The sequence below is a fragment of the Peromyscus eremicus genome, chromosome 4, assembly GCF_949786415.1.
Source record: "Peromyscus eremicus chromosome 4, PerEre_H2_v1, whole genome shotgun sequence".
NCBI classification, from domain to species: domain Eukaryota; kingdom Metazoa; phylum Chordata; class Mammalia; order Rodentia; family Cricetidae; genus Peromyscus; species Peromyscus eremicus.
Genome location: NC_081419.1, coordinates 55,155,206 through 55,173,920, shown reverse-complemented (window position 1 = coordinate 55,173,920; position 18,715 = coordinate 55,155,206). Strand labels below are relative to the sequence as shown.

At 41.1% G+C, this 18,715-nt stretch overlaps 1 protein-coding gene across 1 annotated transcript in view; it reads left to right on the top strand.

The window, feature by feature from the left end:
• Ttn (titin) overlaps positions 1 to 18,715 on the top strand; it is a 272,282-nt gene that overhangs the window by 25,137 nt on the left and 228,430 nt on the right. The window contains 22 exon segments of the mRNA XM_059260758.1: positions 419 to 652; positions 767 to 1,011; positions 1,830 to 1,902; positions 1,904 to 2,114; positions 2,228 to 2,392; positions 2,473 to 2,641; positions 2,760 to 4,453; positions 4,581 to 4,862; positions 5,465 to 5,731; positions 5,819 to 6,091; positions 6,307 to 6,570; positions 6,662 to 6,922; positions 8,664 to 8,924; positions 9,470 to 9,733; positions 9,824 to 10,084; positions 10,208 to 10,468; positions 10,940 to 11,200; positions 12,041 to 12,182; positions 12,270 to 12,435; positions 14,178 to 14,409; positions 15,876 to 16,160; positions 16,308 to 16,433. Coding sequence (XP_059116741.1) covers positions 419 to 652; positions 767 to 1,011; positions 1,830 to 1,902; positions 1,904 to 2,114; positions 2,228 to 2,392; positions 2,473 to 2,641; positions 2,760 to 4,453; positions 4,581 to 4,862; positions 5,465 to 5,731; positions 5,819 to 6,091; positions 6,307 to 6,570; positions 6,662 to 6,922; positions 8,664 to 8,924; positions 9,470 to 9,733; positions 9,824 to 10,084; positions 10,208 to 10,468; positions 10,940 to 11,200; positions 12,041 to 12,182; positions 12,270 to 12,435; positions 14,178 to 14,409; positions 15,876 to 16,160; positions 16,308 to 16,433 — 6,397 coding nt within the window.

Below are 18,715 nucleotides of genomic sequence, written 5' to 3'. Positions count from 1 at the left end.
CTTCAACCATTTGTAGGTCACATTCATGCTAACATGTTTCTTTGATTTTCATGGTATATTGCACTTGAAATTTGAGAAATGGGAATATACAATGTGAAAAAATATGACTTTAGAAATAAGGGTTGCATATTCAAAAAAGGACAAGTCCATAATACCACTCTCTCTCCATCTCTGTGACAAACACCCACAAATAACCCATACTCTGGGATTACAATTTACATAACATGCATTTACTGACAAAGACTCCTTCTGTGTAGATTAAAATTAAACCAAATGTAGAAACCATCTAGATTCTTCTCACAGTTAAAAATGTCATTAAGTCTTCAACACTGAAACTAATACAGTGTTAAAGTCCTTAAAGGACTTCTATCTGTGAGGATGTAACTTTTTAACAAGTTATCATCTTTTTACTATATAGGAATTCCATATTTCTTCCTTTGAAGAGAGGCTTATCAAAGAAATTGAATACAGAATAATAAAGACTACGTTGGAAGAGCTTCTTGAGGAAGATGGCGAAGAAAAGATGGCAGTTGACATTTCTGAATCTGAAGCTATCGAATCAGGATTTGATATAAGAATAAAAAATTATAGAATTCTTGAGGGGATGAGTGTCACTTTTCATTGCAAGATGTCTGGATATCCATTACCCAAGGTAAAATAAAAATATGTGTGGAAATGTGCCTCCACACTGTGGTAAAGACACAAATAAGTTATACCACGTGTATTTAATCCTAAATGATTCACACACACATGACGTTCTCCACAGATTGCCTGGTATAAAGATGGCAAGCGCATCAGACATGGGGAGAGATACCAAATGGACTTCCTACAGGATGGCAGAGCCAGCCTGCGCATCCCTGTTGTCCTTCCTGAAGACGAGGGCATCTATACCGCCTTTGCCAGCAACATTAAAGGAAACGCAATTTGCTCAGGGAAGTTGTATGTGGAGCCAGCTGCTCCATTCAGTGCTCCAACTTACATGCCCACACCGGAAGCAGTGAGCAGAATCAGGTAAGACTTCTACTTGGAATTGAGTGGTGTTCAATTTGTTTTAAAACACCCAACATCCCAGTTGCAAATTACTACCATATGAAAAATAAGGACTGAAATAGTACAGAAGTCAACCACTGGTGATGCTGGCAATTGCTCTTTGAAGAACGAAGAATTTTCATCAGTATAACAAACTATTTTCCTCTATATCTAAGATAACAATAGTGCCTGTTTATTTAACATGTGGTCTTAATGAATGATACCCTGGATTTATATAGCAACCCTACAATGGAGTGGGTGTTACTGCTATTTTGGAAATGGGAACACTGAGATTGCAAGAAGCTGTGAAAGTGAATTTAGTTCATCCAGCCTGATAGTCACATTATAAATGCAAGCCAGTCTGAATACAAAAATTAATGTAGGATTTGGCATTGTTTTGTTAGTAAATCTAATTTCTATGTTTTTCTTCCTTTTAGATAAAAAAAAATACATTTTCTTTTACCCTACATTTATTTACTTGGTTATTAACAAATGAACAATTATTAACATAGTTTAGTAATTGGACCAAGAAAATATAATGACTAATTTAGAGGATGGTAATGTAGGCTGCCTAAGATTTTGAGTCTGGGTACCTGGGTGTGTTGAGTGACCAGGGTTTCATATAAGCAAAACACAACCTTAGAAACAATAATAGTATGTTCTTCTTTGGAGTTCAGTGGGTCTGAGGTAAGTTCTAAAACATTCAGAAGTAAATTCCAAAATAACATCAACAGTTAAGACAGATTTTCTTCTGTGCTTTCTGTATGCTTCATGAAATAATGGTTACCCTCGTTCTCCAGGTCTGTGTCTCCACGTTCAGTGAGCAGGTCACCTATACGCATGTCCCCTGCAATGTCCCCCGCACGGATGTCCCCCCGCACGGATGTCCCCTGCACGGATGTCACCTGCGCGGATGTCCCCTGGACGTAGGCTGGAGGAAACAGATGAATCACAGCTGGAGAGACTGTATAAGCCAGTCTTTGTGTTAAAACCTGCTTCTTTCAAATGTTTAGAAGGACAGACTGCCAGATTTGACTTAAAGGTTGTAGGGAGACCCATGCCAGAGACATTCTGGTTTCACAATGGTAAGCACAGTACACTTTCACTAATGAGTCACCGAACACAGAAACAAACGTATGTGAATATCCAACAATGAAAAAAAAAAAAACTATTTTGTTTTTGCTTATTTTTTTAACAGGACAGCAAATTGTCAATGATTATACACATAAAGTTGTCATTAAAGAAGATGGAACTCAGTCACTGATTATTGTCCCTGCCTCACCCAGTGACTCTGGTGAATGGACTGTGGTTGCCCAAAACAGAGCAGGAAAATCTACAATATCTGTGACTTTAACTGTGGAAGGTAAAACAAGAGTTTTATTAAGATGAAAACCAACTATTTCACCATTTGGGTCATAAACAATCATAACCTTTTTCTTTCAGCCGTGGAACACCAGATAAAACCAGCCTTTGTGGAAAAACTGAAAAATGTCAACATAAAGGAAGGTTCCCGGCTTGAAATGAAAGTCAGAGCTACAGGGAACCCCAACCCTGACATTGTGTGGCTGAAAAACAGTGACATCATTGTGCCTCATAAATACCCAAGGATCAGGTATGTTTGAAAGGATAGTTAAATCAAACTCCTTGTACAAATCCAGTAGTCAAACACGCAGAAGTGTGTTTCTGACTACCACTATATTGATGATTTTTGTTTTCATGTTTTTAAACAGGATTGAAGGAATCAAAGGAGAAGCCTCCCTTAAGATTGATTCCACTATCGGCCAAGATTCTGCCTGGTATACAGCCACTGCTATTAATAAGGCGGGCCGGGACACCACAAGGTGCAAAGTCAATGTCGAAGTTGAGTTTGCTGAACCTGAACCAGAGAGGAAACTGATTATCCCGCGAGGGACATACAGAGCAAAGGAGATTGCTGCCCCGGAACTGGAGCCTCTCCATTTGCGATACGGTCAAGAGCAGTGGGAAGAGGGGGATCTCTACGACAAGGAGAAACAACAGAAACCGTTCTTCAAGAAGAAACTCACTTCCCTCAGGCTGAAGCGCTTTGGACCTGCCCACTTCGAATGCAGACTCACACCAATTGGAGACCCGACAATGGTGGTGGAGTGGCTCCATGATGGGAAGCCACTGGAAGCAGCCAACAGGCTCCGAATGATTAATGAGTTCGGATACTGCAGCCTTGATTACGGAGCTGCATATTCGAGAGACAGCGGCGTCATCACGTGCAGAGCCACTAACAAGTACGGGACCGATCACACATCCGCTACTCTTATCGTAAAAGACGAGAAGAGTCTAGTGGAAGAATCTCAGTTACCTGAGGGGAGGAAAGGCTTACAGAGAATCGAGGAGCTCGAGAGGTTGGCTCACGAAGGTGCGCTTACAGGTGTAACAACAGACCAAAAAGAAAAGCAAAAGCCAGACATTGTCTTGTTCCCAGAGCCGGTGAGAGTGCTTGAAGGGGAGACAGCCCGATTCCGCTGCCGAGTAACAGGCTACCCTCAGCCCAAGGTCAACTGGTACCTCAATGGACAGCTCATCCGGAAAAGCAAAAGGTTCAGAGTTCGCTACGATGGCATTCATTATCTGGATATCGTGGACTGCAAATCCTATGATACAGGTGAAGTCAAGATCACTGCAGAAAATCCTGAAGGCGTGACAGAGCATAAAGTAAAACTTGAAATCCAACAGAGGGAGGATTTCAGATCCGTCCTCAGGCGAGCTCCTGAGCCGAAGCCTGAGTTTCACATTCACGAACCAGGAAAACTCCAGTTTGAAGTACAGAAGGTAGACAGACCCGTTGACACCAGTGAGGCCAAGGAAGTGGTGAAACTGAAGAGGGCTGAAAGAATTACCCACGAAAAGGTGTCCGAGGAGTCTGAAGAGCTGCGCAGTAAATTCAAGCGCAGGACAGAGGAGGGATACTACGAGGCTATCACAGCCGTGGAGCTTAAATCTCGGAAGAAGGATGAATCTTATGAAGAACTCCTCAAGAAAACAAAAGATGAGCTGCTGCACTGGACCAAAGAGTTAACTGAAGAGGAGAAGAAAGCCCTCGCTGAAGAAGGCAAAGTCACTATTCCAACTTTCAAACCGGAGAGGATTGAACTTAGCCCTAGTATGGAGGCACCCAAAATCTTCGAACGAATCCAAAGCCAGACGGTTGGCCAAGGATCTGATGCCCACTTCAGAGTCAGAGTTGTGGGAAAACCAGACCCTGAATGTGAATGGTACAAAAATGGTGTAAAAATCGAGCGGTCTGACCGAATCTACTGGTACTGGCCAGAAGACAATGTTTGTGAACTGGTCATAAGGGATGTGACCGCAGAAGACTCTGCCAGCATCATGGTAAAGGCCGTCAACATAGCTGGGGAGACTTCAAGTCATGCATTCTTACTTGTCCAAGGTAATCTGAAAATGTTCCATTTAATAGTGCTCTCTCTCTATGCCCATGAATAACCCGTGACGTATTTAAATGTTTTTCTTTTCCCATTATTCAAAGTGTGAGTTTAATTTTCTTTTCCCCTTTGTAGCCAAGCAATTGATCACTTTCACACAAGAATTGCAAGATGTTGTTGCTAAGGAAAAGGACACCATGGCAACATTTGAATGTGAAACTTCAGAACCATTTGTCAAAGTAAAATGGTATAAAGATGGTATCGAAGTTCACGCAGGAGATAAGTATAGGATGCACTCTGACAGAAAGGTTCACTTCCTGTCTGTGCTGACCATTGACACATCTGATGCTGAAGACTACAGCTGTGTACTTGTGGAAGATGAAAATATCAAAACAACTGCAAAACTTATTGTGGAAGGTAAAAGAGATAATGAGTACATTGTTTACGGGAGTCATTTTTATTCTGTGGTAAAGTGAGCTAGACATCTTTCCTTTCATAAAAATAATTTCAGTGAATTAGATGCAAACTTTATATTAAGTGTCATCAATTTATAGTTACTTAGAAATATTGACAATATGGATTTTTTTTGTTTGTTTGTTTTTGGTTTTTTGAGACAGGGTTTCTCTGTGTAGCTTTGTGCCTTTTCCTGGATCTCGCTCTGTAGACCAGACTGGCCTCGAACTCACAAAGATCCACCTGCCTCTGCCTCCCGAGTGCTGGGATTAAAGGCGTGCGCCACCACCACCTGGCAACAATATGGATTTTTTGAAAGCAGTATTATTTTCTTGCCTCACTTTAAAATGTCTTAGTTGAAATATATATTTCCCTACTTTCAAAATAATTAAAAAATTAAAAAATGATTTGTAGTAAACATTTCTCCATCCACTAGCAGGAAGATGCGGAAGACAATTCTTGCAAGTATAGGAAGAAAATATTAGGTATATAAGGTAGCATCTGTATCCATACTCTAGTTCTATAACTCTCCCAAGACATTCATTCACCTTCATCTTATTCTTCAGGTGCAGTTGTTGAGTTCCTGAAAGAACTTCAGGATGTAGAAGTCCCAGAGTCATACTCTGGAGAGTTGGAGTGTATTATATCCCCAGAAAACATAGAAGGCAAATGGTATCACAATGATGTGGAGCTCAAGTCCAATGGCAAATACTCAATTACATCCCGCCGTGGGCGCCAGAACCTCACAGTCAAGGATGTCACCAAAGAGGACCAGGGAGAGTACAGCTTCGTTGTGGATGGGAAAAAGACAACCTGTAGACTGAAGATGAAACGTGAGTGCTCCCATCCCTGACACTGCAGTGCGCATCAGTAGGGTTAATGATAAAACCATGACATTCTTTTCTCCCCGTCTTTCACAGCCCGGCCTATTGCTATTCTCCAAGGACTTAGTGACCAAAAGGTCTGCGAGGGTGACATTGTTCAGCTTGAAGTCAAAGTCTCCCTAGAAAATGTGGAAGGCGTCTGGATGAGAGATGGCCAAGAAGTACAGCACAGTGACAGGGTTCACATTGTGATAGACAAACAATCCCACATGCTGCTCATTGAAGACATGACCAAAGAGGATGCTGGGAATTACTCCTTCACTATTCCTTCCCTCGGACTCTCTACCAGTGGGCATGTCTCTGTCTATAGTGAGTGGTTTTATGTTAATTTTTCTCCTTTAAAAAAAATTGTGATGATGGGAATCAAACCCTTGTGCTTCACATAAAAAGCAGGTCTCTATGCTGAGCTATAAACCCAGATCTAGTTTTATGTTCAAATTGGCATTGAGCTAAAGACCTTGAATGTGCAGACATTTTCAACAAAACTCACATTCATACAATTCTTGGTTTGTCTTGCTTTGCAGGTGTTGATGTGATAACACCCCTAAAAGATGTCAATGTGATTGAAGGTACCAAGGCTGTACTTGAATGCAAGGTCTCAGTCCCTGATGTAACTTCTGTTAAATGGTACCTTGATGATGAACAAATCAAGCCTGATGACCGTGTACAATCCATTGTCAAAGGCACCAAACAGAGACTTGTGATTAACCGAACTCATGCTTCTGATGAAGGACCGTATAAACTGATGGTTGGCAGAGTCGAAACCAGCTGTAATCTCTCTGTAGAGAGTAAGGATCGCTCCATGTAACTAGTTATTATCTTAAGCAGTCTACATTCTCACTCTAAAAATGACCAACCAATATTTCCTTTTTTTCCTAGAAATTAAAATCATCAGAGGTCTCCGTGACCTGACATGCACAGAAACTCAAAATGTGGTCTTGGAGGTTGAGCTGTCCCACTCAGGAATTGATGTCTTATGGAATTTTAAGGGCAAGGAAATTAAGCCCAGCTCTAAATATAAAATTGAAGCCCATGGGAAAATATACAAACTGACAGTCTTGAATATGATGAAAGATGATGAAGGAGAATATGCATTTTATGCTGGAGAAAATACAACATCTGGAAAGCTTACCGTGGCAGGTGTGTATGTTGATCATTCAATCTAAGTTCTTCTGGGGAGCAACTATTGTAATTATAAGGACATTATTTCCCATTTTTCCTCAAACTCTCACCTGCTTCCCCCTGCCAGGCCTCTTATTACACTGATCTCAAGGCTAATAACACCCTCACCTCTGACTCTTCAGCCTAGATCATGAGTGTTCGCCCAGCCCTACCTCAGATGCCATCTGTAGATCACTCTCAGGTGCCATCTCCTCCATGAAGCTTTCTTTAACCTCTCTACTTCTTTCTCTAGTCCCAGACCCCTTTCTCCACTTCTTTCATGGTCCTTATTATACACGTGACTTATTCCCTGTTTCCTTTCCCCACACCAGAGCATATGGCCCTTAACATAGAATTAATTGCTTCTTTCTCTCCTCTGTGTATTCCTAGAGATAGATGACAAATAAATGTTTGCTAGACTTAGCTTCATTTTGATTTTGCTTAAATAAAGATTCATTTTTAAGCATTCCTTACCCTTCAAACATTTTCATCTTCATTTTTGTGGATCCAATGAATATTTTCTATTACAAATACAATTGAACTCATCTGTGCATCTCTTATGACGTGAAGGGGAAACACAAGCTTTCCCATTTAGCATACATCCTTAGCTTTATAATGAAGAATAACAGTTATAGTCCACTTGTCCACATAGAAGTAGACGTCATTTAAAGTTTTGGTCCATTACAGTTTGAGTGTTGAGGAATTGAGGTGCTCTGCTCAGATCAGACTCTTCTGGTACGTAAGCAGATCAGATGGTAGAAGTACGTCCTAGATGATGTGAAAGTCTCATGATTCATACTGTATAATGTATTTCCTTAGTGAGTTGGCCATAAAAGATCTATAAAATAAAATCTCAGGTCCTTTATGTTTATAAGATTATTTTAAATATAATTTTAAGTGTATAAGAACAAAAGGCTTTAAGCCCCTATATGATTTCACTTGGCATTTTAAAAGCACCTGCCATAGGCAAGATATTACTAGGAACTCAAAACACAAAAGTGAAGTGGATATATGTCTTTCCTTGAATTCAGGATTTAGAGGAAGACAGGTGTCTAAGCAGTTAAGTAGTTAAAGCAATTACTATTGCTTCCAGTGGCGATGGGGTGTAGAAAACATTGGAGAGGAGATGACACTTCAACTCAGGGATTGGGGATATATGAGAAACACAGTGTTTCTTTAAAAACAAAACAAACAAACAAACAAAAAAACACCAATGAAAGCTGGGCATGATGTTTAATGCTTATAATCCCAGCCCATAGAAGGCTGAGGCAGAAGGATTTCCATGAGTGTGGGGGCCAACTGTGTTACAGAGTAAAGCGTTGTCTCAAGTAAGTAAAGAGTAAACACACTATTGACTTTGACATTTTGTTCAACAAATTTTTCCTGAATATAAAACATATACTAAGAAAATAATTCTTAAAGGACCAAATAGCATGCTTTCAAAAACAAGGAACTGAGTTGAAATCTATTTATGTGGCATACATACATGTTATGTTACAGATTTCAGAATTCTTTATTAAACTGTTTTTTTCTTTGCACAATATATTTTCTGGTTTTTAATCATATATACTTAGAATAAGAGATTTCTATAGTACTTTCTAGTACCTTTTTAGGTTTAAAATCGTGTTTTTAAAATTTAATATTTGATGTTTAATTGTGTAATTTCTTTAGCCTGTGAGTATTTTAAAGGACTCACATGTAGTCTACTCTTGTTCTGAAGGGGGGGCCATCTCCAAGCCACTCACAGACCAGACTGTAGCTGAATCCCAGGAAGCTGTGTTTGAATGTGAAGTTGCCAACCCTGAGTCTGAGGGGGAGTGGTTGAAGGACGGGAAGCCCTTGGCTCTGAGCAACAACTTTAGAAGTGAATCTGACGGCCACAAAAGGAGACTTGTCATTGCAGCTGCCAAGTTAGATGACGTTGGAGAATACACCTACAAGGTGGCCACTTCCAAAACATCTGCCAAGCTCAAAGTAGAAGGTGAGTCATGGGAGGACAGCCTTCTGGTCCCCAAATCCTGCTCCTTTCTTAACAGGTACCACCAGGAAAGCAAACTGAATGGCCAGTTAAGGTCACATACATTTTCACTTTATAACGTCATTATTTTATCAACTTTTTCTTATGAATCCTATAGGAGAATGTGCAAATTTTCATCACATTTTTTTTGCGTGTGTGTGTGATATGAAAGTGTTGCTTAGGGGCTATGAAACAGCTGCATCAGACACTCTGCTACCTCATCCCTCTCGCACCCTTCTCCAATCAGTCTATTAAGCTATTAGTATACGATATGAAAACTTCATATCACTGAAGTACAGTGCAATCACTGCACAATGATCACATTTCCAACTGGATCTCCGATTTTCTTAAGTACTTGCCAAGTGTCTTTTAAAATGACAGACCACAGAATTATAAAATGTCGGCTAACCATTCTTTTGCACATTGACTGGTGGTGATCAGATTCAGAACTTCTTTTGTTTGCTGGTTATCATTGATGTTTTCTAAGCCAACTCTTCACTCTTCTTAAGCTGTCAAAATTAAGAAGACCCTGAAGAACCTCACGGTGACAGAGACACAGGACGCCATCTTCTCTGTTGAACTTACACACCCAGATGTCAAAGGTGTCCAGTGGATCAAAAATGGAGTCGTCCTGGATTCCAATGACAAGTATGAGATCTCAGTCAAAGGAACGCTATATTCCCTGAAGATTAAAAACTGCACCCTGGTAGATGAGTCTGTCTATGGCTTCAAACTGGGAAGGCTCGGAGCCAGCGCCAGGCTGCATGTTGAGAGTAAGTTGACTCGAACATTGTGTTGGTAGACAACCGGCGGTTACCATCATGTTAACTGTATTACTGAATTTCTCCAACTTTCCTCATTAGCTGTCAAGATCATTAAAAAACCAAAGGATGTGACTGCCCTGGAAAATGCTACTGTTGCCTTTGAAGTCAGTGTTTCCCATGACACAGTCCCAGTAAAATGGTTCCACAAGAATGTGGAGATTAAGCCAAGTGACAAGCACAGACTGGTCTCCGAGAGGAAGGTCCACAAGCTGATGCTACAGAACATCTCCCCATCTGATGCTGGGGAGTACACAGCCATGGTGGGGCAGCTGGAGTGCAAGGCAAAGCTGTTTGTGGAGAGTAAGTATCTGGCAACATCTGGGGCATTTCCCCGGGGGACTCCTGGGGATTTGCTACTGTTTTCCTTCTTCATCTGTGTTCAAAAATACACTAACTGAGCAACTTTCTGATTTCCCCCCCAAGCACTACATATCACAAAGACTATGAAAAGTATTGAGGTTCCTGAAACCAAAGCTGCCTCTTTTGAGTGTGAGGTGTCCCACTTCAATGTTCCTTCCATGTGGCTGAAGAACGGTGTGGAAATTGAGATGAGTGAGAAGTTCAAGATAGTTGTGCAGGGGAAACTCCACCAGCTGATCATCATGAACACAAGCACCGAGGACTCGGCAGAATACACATTTGTTTGTGGCAACGACCAAGTCAGCGCTACCCTGACAGTGACGCGTAAGTAAATACATGGGTATATGTGTGTGTCTATGTGTGTATGTACGTATCTCGGTAGGCGGTGTGTATATGGGCACAAGCACATATCTGAATATTTAGCAGACATATTCTTTCATATTCTACACTTTTGTTTCCAAATCATTTAACTTATTGAAAACACTCTTGATGGAACAGCTACTGTATGCTCACAATGAGCTTCTGCTAGCCTTTTCACGTGGATAAAAGTTTCTAATTACAGTATCATCAAACGTCTACCTGGAAAGAGGGTTCTGTGTCTATCACTCTATGTCCCTGTCATTCTCTCAGCTGGTCTTCTCTGACATATGAACAGTGTCAAAGCTCCTACCCCCAAATTATAATCACACCAACACAGACAGAAACCATTAGAAACTCCCATTCTGCACTTGTTATAACCTGCTCCATAGTTACAGCGCATACTCACATATTTCATTTCTTAATCCTCCGTGGCAGCGATCATGATTACGTCCATGCTGAAAGACATCAATGCTGAGGAAAAAGACACCATAACTTTTGAGGTGACAGTGAACTATGAAGGCATTTCTTACAAATGGTTAAAGAACGGTGTAGAAATCAAGTCGACCGACAGGTGCCAGATGAGAACCAAGAAACTCACACACTCACTGAATATCAGGAACGTTCACTTCGGAGATGCTGCTGATTACACTTTTGTGGCTGGAAAAGCCACATCGACAGCCACCCTTTATGTTGAAGGTATGATTTCCTAAATGTATCCACAAGAAAAGAAAGTCAAATATGCCACGTAAAATATTAATCTTGCAATTAGAGACTAGACAAATAGGATGTGGTATGTCCATACAATTGGGGTGGTAATTGAAATAAAAAGAAATTATTAACACATGCTGTAATATGGGTAAATGCTGGAAATACGTGAAATGAAAGAAGCCAGCCACAGAGAAACACATACTGTATGAATCCATTTGTATGAAATGGCTTTAATATACAAGTCTATTGAGATATAGCTCATTAGCTTCGGTCTAGCGAGAGGTGACAGGAAGTGAATATGATGGCTAAGAGGTGCATGAGTTCTTTCTGGGAAAAATGAAATGGCTTTAAAATATGGTGATGGTTCTACAATATATACAGTGGAAGCCATCAAATTATGCACTCCAATATATATGCTGAATTATATGCTCTAATAAATCAGGATTGTCTACCCTTTTGATTTCTCTGGGCCACATTGGCTTGACCCAAACACTAAATCCAGAGTGTTCAGCTGGTACACCCCATGTATTAATTAATTGAAAACATGCATATGTTCATTTTACATGACATTAACGTCATTGTAACAAGATGGTGTCTTGTTCACATTTCTAACAATGTGATAAATTTACAAAATAAGTACCAAACCATTCTCAAAATGTTTTAAATAAGTTTACAGATTTTGTGTTGGGCCATAGTTATCCTGGGGTGGAACCAGCCCCGTATCTGTGGGCTAGATTCCTCTACAAATGTATACATCGAATAGCATGTGACTTATATATCAGTAAAGATGCCAAGTGCTGATTTTTTTTTTTATGTTCTGTTTCCCAGCTCGTCATATTGAATTTAGGAAACACATTAAGGACATTAAGGTTCTGGAGAAGAAACGAGCCATGTTTGAATGTGAAGTTTCTGAACCTGACATTACTGTCCAGTGGATGAAAGATGGCCAAGAGCTTCAGGTGGCAGACAGGTCAGTTACTTTGCCTGGCTGTGCTCCAACTATTCCAACTTTCTTTTGAATCCCATGCATTAAGCTCCCATTTCCTTCCATCCACAGGATAAAGATTCAGAAGGAGAAATACGTCCACCGCCTTCTTATCCCATCCACACGGATGTCTGATGCTGGGAAGTACACGGTGGTGGCAGGAGGCAACATGTCAACTGCAAACCTCTTTGTAGAGGGCAGGGACGTCCGCATCCGGAGTATTAAAAAGGAGGTTCAGGTATTGTCTGCCTCTTGGACTTTTTGACAAGTCATCAATCCACTCTTAGGCTTTAATTTCTGACTTTCAGCTTGTCTCATCACAGTATTTTAAAGACCGAAATCATCTTATCCCTATTGGCTTAGATCCTTGTGCTGCTGCCATCAATTAACTCTGTTTCTTGTCACTCAACAAGTATGTCCTTTCATGGTTCAGCTGATATCTTTCATTAAAACAGTTGCAGGGAAAAAAGGAGCTGTGGTGGGTTGCAGAGATGGCTAGGTGATTAAGAGCTGTGGCTGCTCCCCAGAGTACCTGGAGTTGATTCCGAGCACCCCCATGGCAACTCACAACCATCTGTAATTCCAGTCCCAGGGAATCTGATGCCCACTTCGGGCTTCCTCTGGCACCAGGCATGCAAATGATGCACAGGCATACATTCATGCAAAACACCCAAACATGCAAGATAAAATAGAGTTTAAAAACAGCTGTAAACACTATGCTGCTGAATAAATGGCTTCTTACCATGCAGATCCAATCAGAAACAATGAAAATTTAAATTGTGACATTCGCACATTAGCTAGAAATAAGAAACTCCAGGAGATGGCAAATTCTCTTTTTTTTTCCCCTGATAGAGAGGCAGGTGTCTGTGAGTACTTGCTATGAGTCTAAGAGTAATTAATCCCGGTGTGAGCAGTGCTGAATTCATAGCAAGGATGTTAAACAGACATGTTTGCTATCTTTCTTAGTCACTGTTCTATTGCTGTTAAGAAACACCATGAACAAGGCAACTCTTATAAAGAAAAGATTTAATTGGGGGCTTGCTAGAAGATTAGTTATGAGCATCATGGTGGGAAGCAGACAGGCATGGCACCTGAAAGCTTTCCAGTCTGATCCACAGGCAGCAGGCAGAGAGAAAAGACTAGAACCGGCATAGGCTTTTGAAACCTCAGAGCCCAACCCCAGTGACGTACCTCCTCCAACAAGGCCACACCTCCTCCAACAAGGCCACACCCCCTAATCCTTCCCAAACAGTTCCACTAACTGGTGACCAAGCATTCAAATGTATGAGCCTACGGGGCTCATACTCATACAAACCACCACCACATCTGCTGGGTTTGCAGTGCTTATCCGTATGGGTGCTGATCTTTCCAAACAACATAATGGAGGAAGTATGTTCTAAGAAATTTTGAGTTCAGATCCATCATTTTTCTCTTCCAGAAAAAAAAAAAATCATGCTTTAGAGAGCTTGTTCTCTGTTAAAAGACACTTGCAGTAAAGACTCACATGACCAGCCGAGCCCCTCTTCCTTCATTTTCTAGTTCTGACCCTTGGTTTCCTCACTTTTTAACTGAGGACAGTAATTGCTCTCTAGCTCACAGCATTATAGTTCACCTGATGTGAGATCAGATTGAAGGGTAACTTCAGAGACCTCTATAAATAATTCAAAGCCCCCAGATGTAAAATGTCATCGTTTCAGTTATGATTTATTAAAGCACAAACGTTTAAAGATGAAATTATTATCTTCTTGAGCAGCTTCCCCTCACTAGCCCAGGCATAAGCTTCATCCCCTACACAAGAGATTTGGGTACCATTTGTCCAAAAATCAGCAGAAAAAATTTAAATATGCTATAACCAGCCAACTTATGATGTCACAATGACTCATTTTTTCATGCTCTTTAAGGGAATAGCTTTAGAAATAGGTTAAGTGAGCGAGAATCAGATTCATTTTCAGTTTTCTTTTCGTGTCATTCCGTCAACAGGTCATCGAGAAACAGCGTGCTGTTGTTGAGTTTGAGGTCAATGAAGACGACGTTGATGCCCACTGGTATAAAGACGGCATTGAAATCAATTTCCAAGTTCAAGAACGACACCAGTATGTGGTGGAGAGAAGAATTCACCGGATGTTTATATCTGAGACCAGACATAGTGATGCAGGCGAATACACCTTCGTGGCAGGAAGAAACAGGAGTTCCGTGACTCTCTATGTCAATGGTATGTGGTTAGGCTTCAATATGTCTTGTGGCTTCATCTGGAATAATCCTCTTTTATGCCACTAACACAGTGGTGGTACCTGAGAATTCTCTACCGAACCCATGGCACTCATCTGGTTGTAACTGCATTTGTGTTCACATCAGCCTTATGGAAAAGAGAGAGCAGCTGCTGAAAGGACTATTGAGACGTCATTTCCAGGAAGCACCTGCTGGCCGGAACTTCATTTGTTTGATTGACACTACTGAACAGCCACTGTGTGTCAATTATAATGTGCTCCAGATGGCTTTCCCTATACAGCACTTAGCTGTGGTAGTTCTCTGTCCTGGCCGCTTAAGTGTAAATAACGCTGCTACACAAGCAATGGAGACATTTGCAGCCTTCGGTGCAAAGCTTGGGAAAAGCCAAAGATCTCCTTTGAGACCCCGGTGTGCCTAGAGAGCCACAGGCAGAACTGCATGAGGCTCTGCCCCAGGCTGTAAGATCAGTGCTTTGCCTTTGGAAGTGGAACTCCCCATGCTACTGGGAGCTTCCTAATAGTCCTCAGGAGGATGTCAGTAAACCTCTGCTTCCCTCATTAAAAATGCTAGCTCTGAATTTAAAGCTTGACAGGACCTGATCCTAACCCAGACACATAGAAAAGAACAGAACCTGCCTCCCAGCCACATTTCTGGCTATCCTAGAGAAAACTCCCCCAAGTCAGATGGGAGGGTGCTAGGAGTTCTCTCAACGTTCATAAAGATGATCCCTTGGCCATACTCCCCGGTTTCCCTGGAAGATGCAGTTGTCATGACATCCACTTTTGTTTCCTCTGCAGTAGTAGCAGAGAGATGGAAGCTCTGAGAAATGAAGAAGTAGAGCCAGATGCCAGCCTCATATAAGCCTTTCTCCCTGTTAGTGGCCTCCTCATCCAACACTGAGAATATGCACCAATTAGCATAATCATAAAGCTGAATTTTTAAAATCTATTTATTTGCACTGTACTGATATGGACTAGTATTCAACCAGCCAATGCTTTATGCCGTCAACCTGTGTATGTAACAGAGTGACTGTGACATATACATAAATGTATATGTAAAGCAAATGTAAAGCAAACAAACCTGAATGTCATAAGCCTCTTCACCATGGAATTTGCTCAAATGATGTTTAAAAATATGTAGGCTGTGAGAATTGTTCTAGATTTTTGGCTGCCCATGGGTGTGCACCAACAACCAACCAGAATGATGACTTTATAGCTAGGTGCCCGACACTCTCAGCGCCTCTCATGAAACTTTTTTTTAATCATTCTGAAGTTATAAAAATCCCTCTTAGTGCAAAAAACTACTCTGATATTCTGAGGCAAGTAAAGATATCACAACACGGAGGTTTTGTTTCTAGACACATAGCCATCTTGAAACCAGTGAGTGGAGAATCGCGCGCTGTCTCCCCTTCTCTTCCTTCACGGGCTGTTTCCTGGCATTGTCTTCCAGCTCCCGAACCACCCCAGGTCCTGCAGGAGCTCCAGCCTGTCACTGTGCAGTCCGGCAAGCCCGCTCGCTTCTGTGCTGTGATATCAGGCAGACCACAGCCCAAGATTTCCTGGTATAAGGAGGAGCAGCTGCTTTCCACGGGCTTCAAGTGCAAGTTTCTCCACGATGGGCAAGAGTACACGCTTTTGCTCATTGAGGCCTTCCCGGAGGATGCGGCTGTCTATACCTGTGAAGCCAAGAACGACTATGGCGTAGCCACAACCTCAGCTTCTCTTTCTGTGGAAGGTAGGAAGCCAGCCCGAAGCTCTCCCAGGGTAGTAACAATAGATTGCTACCCATCTCTAAAGGCACTCTCCCGTGAAATCCGTGGGCACCCCATTGGGAGAGCTGTGAGTGGAAAACCGTGACAAATTCTGTGGTCTCTCTCTTCAGTTCCAGAAGTTGTGTCTCCAGACCAGGAAATGCCAGTTTATCCCCCTGCCATTGTTACTCCACTTCAGGACACAGTCACATCGGAGGGGAGGCCAGCGCGTTTCCAGTGCCGAGTTTCAGGGACAGGTAGGTGCTTGATAAAAAGGTGTCGTTACCGGTGTTTACAGAGGATGGTGATGGGCACAGTGTTCTCATCCTCTCCTCCGTCATGAAGATCTCTTATGAGTAATTTAAACCTGAATGGACAATTAGCAGCAGATATATTAGAATTATTTAATTATTTATTTTGCCTGCACATATGTCTGTGTGAGGGTGCCAGGCCCCTTGGAACTGGAGTTACAGACAGTTGTAAGCTGCCATGTGGGTGCTGGGAATTAAACCCAGGTCCTCAGGAAGAGCAGTAAGTGCTCTTAATCTCTGAGCCATCTCTGCAGCCCCTTATTAGAATTGTTTAATTAAGAATTATATCATTATTATACATACTACTGTTTTGTATATATTGTTATATATATATATATATTATATCATAATTATATATACTACATTTTGTACTCTTATAAAAGGTTAAGGTGATACAACTGTTCTTTCTGAAAATCTTTGAAAATTTTTCCACAAACATCTTTAAAGCATCCAGTATCTTATGATTGTAGCTACGTTTTAAAATCTTAATTGGGAAATTATGGCAAAGCTTACAATTATTATAAGTTTATAGTAGCATTTTCATAGGTTTCAAGAGAAACCATCTCCATGTGAGGCTTTGTTGGGTCTATGGATAATGCATGTGGAAGGTATATTTCTGTAGTGAGCAAAGATTAGGCTTTAAACTCATAGGTGTGTTTGGAATTGTGGGTCCAGTGTGTTACCTCCACATGAGTATATACTTTCCATTATGAACATGATGAGAACAGCATTATATTACACCTTAGAATGTATATATCAAGAGTGTCTAGACCCTGATGTCTGAAAAAAACAGCACCACCTAAAAGGGAAGCCATTCCAGAAAAGCAAGGGGACCCTTGCCCTAAAAGGATACCTTGTCCATAGTAGATACTCAATGAAAAACTGCTGACGGATGAAATCAATGGCTGTAAAATGGAGACTATCAACCACTTCAGATGATAAACAAGGCAGCAGCATCTAACACAGTGTCCACCCCATTGCCCCCATCCAGAGTTATCTGTGTCATGTTTAATTGTGGGCATGCTTCTCAAATGCCACCAGCCATTGCCCTCACTTGACTTTGAAAAGAAACTATCTTAAATAGCGTGAGATATGATTGGGGCCTGACCTCGGATACTCACAAGATAAATCAAAGGAATGAAGGATTGCTTTACTCCAGATGAAAATGACTTCCTCTTTTTCTTGGTTTTTGTGAAGCAGCCCTACAGGGGACGTCTCAAGGCTTGGTGGTTATTGTTTTGTTTATTACACTTCTTCCATTAGTTTATAACTCAATTTCTGCCTTGCCAACAGCTCTTTTCCTAAACAAGTTAGGATTTCACTAGATCTTCTGACCTACTGGCGTCCTCCTCTGGGGTGGAGATGGTAATCAAGAAACCTAATAGACCTGTTCAGTTTATGAGGATAATTAAAGTATGATGTATGTAAAGCACCTGGAGGCATGGCTCCCGAGTGACTGGTGCTAATGTATTCATTTATTAGAGCCTTAGAGCCTTGCACTGGATTTAAAATGTGGGCAAATTCTACGGACTTTGTGTCTTGGAAGTGCAGTTTTTGAGATATGTTGAATACCAGAAAATGGAAGATAGTTTGATATGTTCTTCTAATACGGTAGCTTCATTTTAAAGTGGAATATGCTATAGCTACACTATATATATCTCCATTGAATTTTAGAGGAATATTTTATACACACATACCACATATTAACTAAATAGCAAAAATTATAACAATGTGTGTATAATGGGTTTTAGTCTACAGCTCATATTATAGTTTTATCTTAAATGTTACAAAATGCATCCTACATCTTCTACAAAGCTATAGAATCAATAAAGAAAAATCACTTCCGCATAATTGAGTGTTAGAGTGGACCTTGTAGCTTTGTGACGTCATTAACTCCCTAAGTGTGGTAATACTTATACACATGTGGGTGTTTCTGTACCTTCATACAGACATGCCTTTGATATGATGTAAATTAAATTAAGTTCATGAAATGAAGCGACCTTCCAGAAACTTCCAAATCAATGAAGTTTTATTCCTGAGACTGGAAATATTCACACAGCATACCCTGACACGTGCTTCCTAAGAGAGCCCATCTTGCCTTCCACAAATTGAAGCGGATTCTGAGTTTTCAAATACTTTTGTCCTAAACTTTCGGAGTAGGGAGGAAGGAAGCCTTGATACTTTCTGAAGCCTGAGTGCACAATCTCAGCTGCTGTCCTGCCAGGAAA